Raw genomic sequence first — 12,602 nt, forward strand, 5'->3', positions numbered from 1 at the left:
ACACTTCATGTGGTCTTGAGTCTATCCCTCTGTTTATGCAGCACAGAAGTGTGTTGCCTTTTTTGGCAGCTGCTGCACACTGTTGGCTCATATTTAAATGGTTGTCCACTAGGACTTCAAGATCCCTTTCACAAATACTACTATTGAGCAAGGTATCACATATACTGTAGTTGTGCATTTTGTTTTTCTTGCCTAAAAGTAGAATCCTTTTTTTCCACCCTTGAATTTCATTTTGTTAGATAATATATATAATATATATAATATATATTATTTTATTTATTGTTAGAGTTGAAAGGGACCATGCAGGTCATTAAGTCCAACCCCCTGCCTGAGCAGGAATCCTAAAGCACCCCAGCCAAGTGGCAGTCCAATCTCTTCTTGAAAGTGTCCAGAGTTGGGGAGTTCACATATAATGTATATTTTTGAGTGCCTGTGTATAATATGTATGTACGCATATGGCGTGTATACATGTAGGATTAAATAGTATATTTTGGATGTTCAGTAATAGAAAATATAGTATCTTGTATCTCTTTAAAGCAAGGAGAGGCCAGGCACCCTAACCCAAACCCTTGATGTGAGTGATGTCAAGTTGGTCACCTTTAAGCCAGTCACATGACCTTTAAGCCATCCCAAGTCAGGATACAGTAAGTCCTTATCTGTTAAGTGAGTTTTGCCCCATACTATGACTTTTCTTGCCACAGCTGTTAAGTGAATCGCTGCAGTTGATTAGTTAGTAACCTGGTTGCTAAGTGGACCTGGCTTCCCCATTGAGTTTGCTTGTCGTGAGGTACAAATGGGCATTGCATGTCCTTGGGACACAGAAACGGTCATAAATATGAACCAGTTGCCAATCTCTTGCATTTAGATCCCATGATGTTGCAAAGGTTGTAACTCTGATAAACTCACTTTTTTCAGTGCCGTAACTTTGAACGGTCACTAAGCAAACTCTTGTAAGTTGAAGGCTACCATATTCATGCCCTCAAAATCATTCTGCCTTTATGACTGTATAACAGACACATCAATTTTAAAAATGGAACACAATGCTTAACTGTTCTTCACAATTTATTCAAACAATTGGTAGATCCGTGAGAAAAGCCTCTGCAAGTTTTTTTTTAATATAAAATAATTCAGTAGTGCACATTCCATTTAAAAACAAAGAGCCAAAGAAATATGGACTTCACAATCATTACACCCTTATAATGCCTCTTTGCAAATCAAGTGGTTGAAATGATAGAAATCAACATAACACTGAAACATGGACTGATTACTCATGACTATTTCAATCTGTACAATTGGAAGGGCTGCCAGCCTTCACAACACAACTCTGTCATCCCAAGTTCAAGACTGTGGACAATGTTCTACATCTGTTGGATGTCTAATTTTGGAGTATGTTTTGGGGACTTCTTGATTTGTGACAATCTGACTTGACTCTACCTGAGCTGATGAGGTTTGGAGAGGTGAGAGAAATCGCATTCTTTGGAGGACCATGAACCAACTAGGGTTATGAAATGTTTTCTTGAACCACTATAACTAGTTTTAGAATTATTGTGTGTAGATAAGGAAAAGGATTAGAATTAAAATCTTTAAAAAGATTAGAGCAGGGTATCAAATTTGCAGTGTCATGTTTTTGTCATGTGACAGATTGCGGTTTTCTCCTCCTTTACTAAACCAGGGGATGGGTCTGCAGTTTGCAGGCTGCAGGTTTGATACCTCTGGATTAGATCACCCTGCCTGAACCTAGCTGCCCTCTGTTCCTTTGGGTAATTGGGGAAACATAACAGACAACATTTTGCAGACTTGATACATTTAGAAGTGAGAAAAGCCTTCTTAGATACTGGAGAAAGTCTAAATCACAAGAGAAGCTTCCAAGCACCTTCATATAACCACCGGAAGAGGAATCACCAGGAATTCTTGGAAAAGCTACTGGATTTCCTGTGGAAATGCAGGAGAAGACACAGAAATCTTGATTGGATGGAAAGTAGAAGGCATGATGAGGCCCTCAAGGCTTAATATTCCACCACTTGAAGGAAAAGGGCTTCCGGTGGACATTTGTGCCACAATGAACATCACCATGGCTGATAAAGTAAGTTCCATAGTCATCAATGAAATTGCAGGACAACCCTAATGGCTCCAGGAGACGTCGGACCTCTTTTTCCAAGCAGCATTGGCCGTTGATGATGGGTCCGAATGGCTTCGGAATGCCCAGGTGTTTCCCCAGAACAATCATATTTACCTGCACAAGGGAGATAACCAGTTGTCTAACAGGTTAGATAGCAATCAACATAATTTTGAAGCATAGTAAAATTCAATGGAAAGGAGAATAATAAGTTATATCACACGAGTGATGGGCCAGTGGGCACCTACCTGCCACTCACACAATCCAGTTCCCCTGTCCCCCACAGCTGGGCCAGCAAGCCCCAAAGGGTTGGGACCACTATCTTAAGAGTTTCTTGTGATGTATGTATCCCAAACAACACTCAAAAGGTGTGTGTCTTCTTTCTTGTCATACCACCACTTTTGCCTTCAGAAAGGTTGGCAACCAGAAGGCAAAATCTGGCTCCAGGTGAGATGCCCACTAATTCTCCAAAGGACAGCCAAAGTTGAAGTAAACTGAACCTTTGACTGAGAGGACCTGCTGGGTTCTTCTCAAAACCCATTTGGGTTGGTAGTCTTACCATGTCTGGGAAATAGGCCACAGCGGAAGCCTTGATCACTCTAGGAGCAAAATTCTTAGGTAAATTGAGGTAAGGATGAAAAAGCTGAGGTATCTCAATAATGTCTTCCTCTGCCAGGCCCAGCTGCTCTTGAAGGATGGTTCTGTTCCAGTTAATGCAATTCTGAAAAGGGAAGAAAGAGAAGCTTCATGGAAAAAGAAAGTAGAGAGAGGCCACACTTAATACGTCAGTGCCCACCAAGTGAATTCAATGAAACCATAACGTCAATGCAGGAAGTAGTGGAGTTGGGGCCACAATCGAGCCCACAATGTATGTAAGTAAGAAATTTGTTAAGTGCACTTCAATCTATTTTAAGATTTTCTTTGCCAAGTTTCTTAAGTGGATCCCTGCGGTTGTTAAACTAGTAACACAGTTATTACGTCAACCTGGTTTACTCATTGCCTTTGCTTGTCAGAAGGTCATCAAAAGGGATCATGTGACCCTGAGTCAGTTGTCAATCATTGAAACATAAGTCACTTGACCATAGGGATGGTGCAACAGGCCTAAGTGTGAAAAATGATCCCTACGTCACTTTGTTCAGTGTCATCACAACTTGGAATGGTCATTAAGCGAACTATTGTTAAGTCAAGGACAATCTGTAATCCCTGGAAGTTTTAGAATCTGATTGGAGAGCTGGGTCTATTTTCAAATATAACCCCTTGCCTTAATAATTTACTGATTACGTAGGGCCATCCCCATCTGAACAGAACAATGAATAACCCCTTAGCCCTCTTTATTGGATCACTCGGTCTCCAGATTTAATAGCACAATAGGTGGGATCTTACTTGGCAGTATTCATTCCAGTCATGTAAGAATCTGTCAGCAATGATTTCTGATATGGAACGGGACTCCGGACCATGTTTCTGAACTTCAATTCCTATTCGAAAAAAGCAAAATGATTTGGTTTTTGGTGTGCATGTTTCTTTTCATCCCTAGTTAGAAGCCCAGTGCTTGGTGTGAAGGATTATTGTAACTATTCTACAATAGATAAACTCCTTGCAGGTTCCCAATGGGGAGACCGTGTTGGAAAGGAGATACACAACTCCTTGTAACACAACACAGCCCAACAGTTGATCTCATCCTTTTCAGAAAACGAAGCGTCCTTTGGAAAAATTGGGCTTCCCAGTTAACTTTTGTTTAAGTTAAAAGTCCTACACAGAAGAGGATGAATCACCCGACCTTCAGGCCTTCTGGCTTTCCCGTGGCCTTCCTTTTCCTTCTTTTTCAGCAGATTGAAGCAGGCTGTCGGGCTGGCCAGCAGCATGCGGAAACCCTGGAATGAGGGAGTAAGGCAGATACCTGTAGGACAGAGAGGACTAGCAGCCTAAACATAAGAAGTTAGCAGCTTAGGAGAAGCTTGACGCAGGGCAGACAGAAACTGATGAAAGACACTTTGATCGCCATAACAAGTTTTCATCCATCACACAGGTGGAGAGGAGAAAGTTGGTAAGTTATTTAAGTCTTTTCTCATATCAAGGTTTTTAGGGAAGAGGTATTCTATAAGTATACTGATGTTTAATCAGTTCCAGTTCTTGGTCTCTACAAACCCTAGAGATTAACAGCTGGATCAGAGATCCACCTTGAAAACAGTCATCTGCTAAAGCCTTAGGACTGATCCTTGTGAATATCTCTGCTCTGGGTTGGACTAGAAGACCTCCAAAGTCCCTTCTGACTCTGTTATTCCTTTGGCAGCAAAACAGGGTCTCCGTTGTGTTAGAAATTCAATGAAGTTCCCTAAAAGAGCTCAAAATTGCAATATACCAACTGGTTGTCCCTTTTTTCTTGAAGTTGTTTCACTTCTCATCCAAAAACTGCTTCATTTCCATCAGCCATTCTCTGTTCTATCTTCAGTTCTAAGAGCTGTGGTGACAGAGTGGTTAAAATGCAGTATTGCAAGCTAATTCTGCTGACTGTCAGAATTTTGACCCTGACTGGCTCAAGGTAGACCCATCCTTCCATCCTTCTGAGTTTGCTGGAAGCAAGAAGCTGACTCTGTAAACTGCTTAGAGAGAGCTGTAAGGCAGTGTGTAGCGGTATATAAGTCTAAAGGCGTCTTATGCTCTGAAAAATATGGGAAGTCTAAATGCTGTTGCATTGTCCAGCTGCCTTTTGAAAAAGAACCTTTGGGAAAACCTGGATGACTGAGAACCTCCATATAGAACTTATAAGCCTCCAGGCTCTTAAGAATAGAAATTTGAAATATTTGGTTAGACCAATTTCTAAGGGCTAAGAAGGCTCTGGTGGGACACTTTATAGAAGACTTAGAAGCTGTCTAAGGGCAGTGGGTGGAGATGTAGAATGTCAAACAATTCTGCCTGCAGCTGTTGACCAGCCTCCTAAGTTTCCTTGACATGTTCACTAATTATGCAAAGGCATCTTGAGTAAAGAGATGGCCTAGCATGTAAGAGGAAAAAACTCTGCACACCCTAATCCTCCAGAGGAGCCACGACATCAAGTCAGCAGGACATTTTGGGTTCCTAAAGACTTTATACTTAGCATGGAGGCAATTCTGGTGGCTCGGCAAAAAGAAAGACAGGGACAGTTATGTGAAAAGTTGCATCATCTGCATCACAATGAAGAAACGACCAGGAAAAAACCCCAGACTGCTGCAATTGGTAGCAGAGCCAACATAGGAGGAGATTGCAATGGATTTTATGCTTTAAGCTCTTTCAAATTGGAAAGAAGAGTATGGATCCATACCTTCCGGTCTGGGGCAGGCACGAAGCTGACAAATTCATCTACGTGTCCCACAGTGAGCCAATCCGTGTAGAGGTCAATGGGAGATTGTACAATTTGGCTGTAGAGGAAGTCCTTGACCAGTTTGGACATTGGCTCCTGGAACCTAACACCCCCCCCCAAAAAAAGTGGGATCTGAATTCTCATGGTGTGCTAAACCATGATTTATTAATGCACCCTAAATCATACTACACCATTCATTAAAAGATAAACCACAGTATTAAATGTGTCTTATATTAAATTTACCCAAAACTTAACCGGCCAGGTGATGTTTTAGCATCTTATGAGACAGGGCAGCTTTTGATTAAGGGTTGCATCCAACCAAGGGACTCTTTCCCTTTTATTCAGTCCCCCTTCATCCAAGTTACAATCATTGAAAAATACAATATTTTTTAAAAATCTCCATAGCCTTGTTTAAAGGCTCTGCTCACTTTTTGGAAGCTTTCTCTCCAGTCTGTTCCTGGGGAGAGTCTTGCTAGAACAATCAGATTTCCCATGCACATCCCTACTGGCATTCGCGGTAAAGATTGAACGTCATTAACATGGAGAAATGTGTGGTTGCTAGGGCAAACTTCTCCAGAACCTCCATATGGGAAGAGGAATCCCTAGAGACTCTTATGAGTTTAAACCACAGATACGTGGGAATCTTCTTATAATCTCCTGTCATCACTTACCTAGGGAAGCGGGACCCTATTAGGATGCGCCCCAGGGGATATTCCTTGCCTTTGACGTACACCGGAGGGCTGACTTCAAGATTCCCAAATGAGTCCAGGCTACTACCGCTAGGATGTTCATCAGAGGATGACTCCCGTTTTACATACCCGAAATCTGGACCCTTGGAGGGAAAACAAACAGTTGTGTCATACACATCTTATTCAATCCTCTTTTTATCCATGCTGTATTTGAGTTAGACAAATGCTTAGAAAACTTGCTCCCAGTCCTTTTGACCCATCAGTCTCATCTTTGATGATGGGAATATCAGTAAGGCAACCATGAATTTTGATGTTTTTATGAATTAAGTGTTGAGGATAAAATGCAGAGCTGTGATTTTTCAACAGCCAAAATCAAAGCTGGGGGTGGGGGGCAGAATACAACTTACCAAAACCTCCTTAAAGGGGAAATCCTTCAGGTCTCCATTTCTTGGGGAGTCAAAGACAACTGGAAATGTTTTGTGGGGAGCCTGGATGTACCCAAACTCCATCTCATCCTAAATTGACAGAAGAATTGAAATAAAATTAAAAGGTTTCAAGGTCACCTCTTTAGCTAAGGTGACCAGGCGTCCCACTTTTGGCAGGACAGTCCCACTTTTGGGAAATTTGTCCCGCGTTCCGCAATGTTTTCAAAAAGTCCTGGTTTTTTTTTAAATGGGACGTCTGGTCACCTTAAACGAAGGGGATGGGTTGGGGCAATATGCGATGGTCTTGAGCTTGGAGACCTTGGCCGGGAGGAGCACCACCTCTGACGTCTGACAGCCAAAGGTCTGGCTGCGAGGAGACAGCTCTAGGCTCCGAGCATGCTCCCCGAGCGAGGGGGGGCTGGACCGTAAAAAAGACTGACGCCGAGCAGCTCTTCCCAGCACTGTAGCTGGAGTGGCGTGGGCTGCTGGCTGTGGCTCCTCCTCCTTGCTCGTTTCCTGCCTCCTCTGCCGGTGCCGATCTCAGGAAAGCAGGAGAAGCTCCACTAAACGAGTTCCAATCTCTCTCTCGTAAGTTCAGGGAACAACTGATCCGCATTCGGAGTTTGTTTTTTTCCTCTCTCTCCCAGTAATTGTTTCACCTAAGCACGGTGCTTTTTGCAAGCTGGTTTCATGCAGAAGGGATCGGCTCCCCTTCTGGGATCCCTTAAACGCGTTTGCTCAGCTGGTTTGCATCTGCCAACCCCTTTGCCTTCTGCAGTAGGGATTGGCAAAAATTGGTGATGGGTTGCTTTACAACAGGGTCACGGTTGAAGCCTTGCATGAGTTTGGGCTCACGCCACCATCCGTACGTCTGTGTTCTCTCCCCCCACCCCCCGGAATGGTGTCCCACTTTACCAAGGTAATAATCTGGTCACTTTATTCATGACCCAACTAGGTAACTTTGTCAGTGCTAGAATGGAGTATGCAGGGAGGAGGTGGCCTATGGGATTCTTGGTGCTCTCTGAGCTGGCTAGTTTGGCCAATGAAACATCTGCATGAAAGAAGCAAGCTTAGAGTTTTCCTGCTCCTCCTCATGTCAACCCCAAGTTACAAATATTCTTTATAGGCAACAGAGTGAACCATAATTATGGATAAGAATTTCTATTAAACCTTTGATGTTATCATACCAGTGGATGCATTACAAGGAAGAGATGCTACATAACATTGATTAAAAACACTTCCAATTATTTCTGGAGATATACAAGATAAGAACTACAGTAGTGGTACGGTGGCCAAGCAGTGGAGCTCTCGCCACACAATCAGGAGGCTGTGAGTTCAATCCTAGGTAGAGGCAGATAGTTCTCTCTCTCTCTCTCTCCCCACCAGACCTGGGCAAGGTGCGGCCCATGGGCCACATCCGGCCTGCCCACTGTCTGTAACCAGCCCACCAGCTATCTGTGAGTTTCAGTTTTACCTAGCAGCCAGCAGAGATCGTTGGAACTGCTTGAGAGAGAGGGTGGGGGAGAAGCTGGGAGTTGAATTCTGGGAGTCCACAAGTCTTAAAGTTGCCAAGTTTTGGGACCCCATCTTTAGGTGTGCTGGCAATATAACAGGACATTCCTTATTTATTAAAATAATTTATATTTCATTTTTTCACAATCACAATGATTTGCAATAAAATATGAAACTTCCACTTAGAAAAGAAAAGGAAAGGAAAGGAGGAAAGGAATGGAACAGGAAAGGAAAGGGGAGGGAAGGAAGGAAAGGGAAGAAAGAAAGAAAATGAAAGAAAGAGAAAGGGAAGGGAAGGAAGGGGAGAAAAGGGAAGGAGGAAAGAAATGAAATGGGGAAGGAAAGAAGGAAAGGGGAGGAGAAAGGAAGGGAGGAAATTAAACAGAATTGGGTAGAATTGAGTTAATTTTATTAGTCCGGCCCTCTAAAACCATCCCAATTTCTCATGCGGCCCCATGGCAAAATTAATTGCCACTCTATACAATGAGAATATGTATCTGTTGAACAAAACTCCGCATTGGCAGCAGGAAAGGCATCTGACTATTAAACACTCTGCTACCTCCATTCAGTTGCACAGACTCCACCCCGAAAGGGATTTTGAGGTTGTTAAAAGATGAGGATGATGTACAGGATAAGAACTACCTGAATTTCTGCTCCAGGTTTTAGCATCAGGATCTCATTCAGTGGACCATCTGACCCAAACCGCCTCTGGTCTGTGACCTACCTGGATCCACACGTCTTTGTCATTTTTCTCTTCCGGGCAGATAATAAATTTGCATCCAGCTTTTTTGGCAAGCTTCCTTATACTTTCCACAAAATCAACATTACCATAGGCACTGTACATTCAGAAGAAGAGGTGGCGATTAGAAGAAAAAAATAAGAGGGATAAAATAAAGGCTCGGGTGTTTACCAAACTTGATGGTGGGTGTACAAAAAGCTTCATACGTGTATGTTGGTCCATGACTCCTTACCTGCAGACGTAAACAGAAACTGGCTGCAAGGTGTTTGGAGTCATAATCCATGGAGCAACACGGAAGATCAAGCTATCCATGAAAATGGAAGTTTCTGGGGACCCCTGAAGCAGGAAAACACAGGAGACAAGGACCACGAAATATGTTGAATTCACGTAAACATTTAAAAGCTACAAGATTTAGAGTACAGAGCTAAGCTTGAAGTAAAAACAACAACAGAAAGAGAGGCCAACATTCTCTTTAGTTCAAGAAAGGAAGAGGGGTAAGAAAGAAGCTCAAGATAATACCATGTTGATCTTCTTTACTAAAGGAAATTTAAGATTGCAAGATTCTGTTCATTGTACTTTCTATAACAATAAAATAGAATTCCTGCAATTTTGGGGGGTTCTGTTTCCTGACCCACAATCCATTGAATAGCTGATAAATGAAGATGTCCTAGAGAGAGGTCCTAGGATGATGACTGAAAAAGCATCCCAGATGCTTTCTCCATTTCCCTGCCGAAGGTTCTTCTTTCTCCCTCTTCCCCATGTTCTCTTTGATGTTCTCCATACCTGCTTGGCAGGCTCCAGGAGTGACGCGTAGAAAGTGACAAGCCCTGAGAAGTCAATGTCAGGAAATTGCAGCCCTTCCACATAGAAAACGCTCTCCGCTTGACCAGGGTTCTGTTTCACATGGTAGGAGATCTTTCCAGATCCCAAAACGTGTTTGTAGTATCTCTGTTCCTTCTTGTCTATGAATCAAAATTCAATCCTGTATTATTCATTTATTTGTTCCTTTTTTAAAAGAAAAATATATAATCTTTATTAAAGATAAATAGAAAGGATACATAAAATAAAAGAAGTGTGCAAATATCAATACAAATGTATACAATTGAGTATACAATTATAAATCAGAATACAGTGATCCCTCGAGTTTCGCGTCCTCGAGCATTGCGAAAGGGCTATATCGCGAGTTTTCAACCCGGAAGTAAACAACACCATCTGCGCATGCGTGCCCTTTTTTTCTATGGCCACGCATGCGTAGATGGTGGAGTTTCCCCAGCTGGGAAGCAATAAGAGCAACGGGGTGGGCGGGGGAAGGCCGGGCGGCGCGCGCGCGCGGGGGCCGCTTCCCAGCTGGGAAGCAATAAGAGCAACGGGGTGGGCGGGGGAAGGCCGGGTGGCGCGCGCGCGGGGGGCCGCTTCCCAGCTGGGAAGCAATAAGAGCAACGGGGTGGGTGGGGGAAGGCCGGGCGGCGCGCGCGCGCGGGGGCCGCTTCCCAGCTGGGAAGCAATAAGAGCAACGGGGTGGGTGGGGGAAGGCCGGGCGGCGCGCGCGCGCGGGGGCCGCTTCCCAGCTGGGAAGCAATAAGAGCAACGGGGTGGGCGGGGGAAGGCTGGGCGGCGCGCGTGCGGACAAGCGGCAGCAGCGAGGCGGCGGGGAAACCCCAATCTTCGGCTCCTCGCTGCTGCGGTGGAAGTAAAAACACCATCTGCGCATACGCAGATGGTGTTTTTACTACCGCACCGCTACTTCGCGAAAAATCGATCATCGCTTGGGGTCCTGGAACGGAACCCTCGCGATGATCGAGGGACCACTGTACACCCCGTTGCTCTTATTGCTTCCCAGCTGGGAAGCGGCCCCCGCGCGCGCGCCGCCCGGCCTTCCCCCGCCCACCCCGTTGCTCTTATTGCTTCCCAGCTGGGGAAACTCCACCATCTACGCATGCGTGGCCATAGAAAAAAAGGGCACACATGCGCAGATGGTGTTGTTTACTTCCGGGTTGAAAACTCGCGATATAGCCCTTTCGCGATGCTCGAGGACGCGAAACTCGAGGGATCACTGTACACACTTATATATATAGAAAGAAAGAAAAAGCTAAGAAAAAAGAAAGGAAAGAAACAAAAAGAAGAGAGTGAAAGAAGACGGGAAGTAAAGAGAGAAAGGAAGAAAATAAAAGAAGAAATAAGTTCATATCTGTACATTTATCAAGTGTCATAGATGGTGTCATCTTATCTGTTGATTTCTTGAAAGCAAACATACATACCTTTATCCAGATCCGGCAGTTTTAAGCAATCTGCATAATTAAAACCAAGTGCATTAACCCTTTTAGAACCAAAGGAACTTGTGGCTGTCATTGGTGACCAGAGAGCTGGTCAGATTTTTGAGCTGTCATAACAAAATTATGGATTTCTTCTTTGATATGGGACGACGAAGATAAGTATCAACTTGAACCTCTTGAAAATACTAGGCGATGAGCATAAAAAGGAAGACTGGACACCATGGTCACTTGGATAATCTAGAATAAGCCTTCTCCCTTGGGCCTTTGTTTCGTTTGCCTTCAGCCTCAGTCCTGGGGCCCAACGGCCTGCTGGCCTTCAACACTTACCTTTAGCGTAGAAGACCCCCACTTTGTCCCCATCAGCTTTTGAGATGTGGAGAGTCAGCTGGTACTTTGCAAAAACTTCATTAGGTCCCTTAGTTGTCAGGATCATACGGGACATGTCCTCAAGGTCTAAAAGGAGAACCAATTCAATTCAATTCGAGTTGAGACAGAAACTCTTGACTTCTGGTCTCACACTTTCATTAACCACAATCTGGCTTTAGTTCGACTGATGACCTCAACTGTTCACAATTTTGCATGGCATGACCATTGATGATAACTTTGGAGTATTATATGGACCATCAAGAACCTATTCTGTGATCAGAATAATTGCAACTGTTCATCAGCTGAGGACTCTCTGTATTCAGCCTTGTGTACCCCCATTGCAACAACACTGCTTTACAGATTGTGGATGTTGAAATCCACACCTCTTAAAAGTTTTTGAGAATGAAAAAAAAATGCCCTTAACAATGGGTGCTCCTCATGCCTACCTTGCATGGAGGTCAGCTTGGTGTCCTTGTTGTCTTCCTCTTTGGCTGTACGGTTGTCTCGGTCACAGTTCACCAAGAGAATGGCGCCTTTTCCATCTGGCCCCCACTTCCACTGGTCCTGCAGGGATGGGAAGCCGTGTCAGGATGGACATCAGCAAAGTGCTGGATCTGTTCCTCCTCCCCTTTGTGGAGGCCATGAAAAATAGCCACCTTCCTCTCCAGAAGCTGCCAGAAGACCAATCTGTGGTCTCAGCTGCTCTTGTGAAAAGTGGCATCTGCTTCCCAAGTGATCAAGCTACAATTTTGTTTGTTATGTATTTATTGATTAGGTTTAGATGAATGTAATTAGCCAAGTGAGTTCATTATAGCACCACTCCAGCCAGGTGTGCCCCAGATGTGTTAGCAAATCCCACCCTCCCGTCAGCAGGAGAAACAGCCCACAAAGCCATCCGCTTTCCAACCTCTCCGCATTATGTTAAAAATATTTTCATCCCCATCAATCTGCTCCAACTAAAAATCTTATTTTAACCTTTTGCTTCCTTCCTTTGGTCACCGTTCCCGAACGGTTTATATCAGCATCCAAGGATATTTCTGCAGGAAGAAAACAAGGGAGTGGTATTTAAAACAAAGAAACCTTTCATTCTTCCCATCCAAAGCCTCTGCTTGCACCCCAGTCTCATTTTTCTGTGAGACAAATGT

At 44.0% G+C, this 12,602-nt stretch overlaps 1 protein-coding gene across 2 annotated transcripts in view; it reads right to left on the reverse strand.

The window, feature by feature from the left end:
* Positions 1-1,044: 1,044 nt before the first annotated feature.
* LOC139171297 (protein-arginine deiminase type-3-like) overlaps positions 1,045-12,602 on the reverse strand; it is a 35,450-nt gene continuing 23,892 nt past the window's right edge. For both annotated transcript variants that reach the window (XM_070759390.1, XM_070759391.1), the window contains 13 exons: positions 12,433-12,494; positions 11,904-12,021; positions 11,419-11,544; positions 9,602-9,780; positions 9,051-9,154; positions 8,804-8,915; positions 6,550-6,657; positions 6,125-6,285; positions 5,415-5,556; positions 3,894-3,987; positions 3,500-3,591; positions 2,676-2,837; positions 1,045-2,233 (listed from right to left, as the gene is read on the reverse strand). In XM_070759390.1, coding sequence (XP_070615491.1) covers positions 2,000-2,233; positions 2,676-2,837; positions 3,500-3,591; positions 3,894-3,987; positions 5,415-5,556; positions 6,125-6,285; positions 6,550-6,657; positions 8,804-8,915; positions 9,051-9,154; positions 9,602-9,780; positions 11,419-11,544; positions 11,904-12,021; positions 12,433-12,494 — 1,694 coding nt within the window. In that variant the 3' untranslated portion in view covers positions 1,045-1,999. The remainder of the gene's footprint in view (positions 2,234-2,675; positions 2,838-3,499; positions 3,592-3,893; positions 3,988-5,414; positions 5,557-6,124; positions 6,286-6,549; positions 6,658-8,803; positions 8,916-9,050; positions 9,155-9,601; positions 9,781-11,418; positions 11,545-11,903; positions 12,022-12,432; positions 12,495-12,602) is intronic.

This window comes from Erythrolamprus reginae, chromosome 8 (genome assembly GCF_031021105.1).
Source record: "Erythrolamprus reginae isolate rEryReg1 chromosome 8, rEryReg1.hap1, whole genome shotgun sequence".
NCBI classification, from domain to species: Eukaryota; Metazoa; Chordata; class Lepidosauria; order Squamata; family Dipsadidae; genus Erythrolamprus; species Erythrolamprus reginae.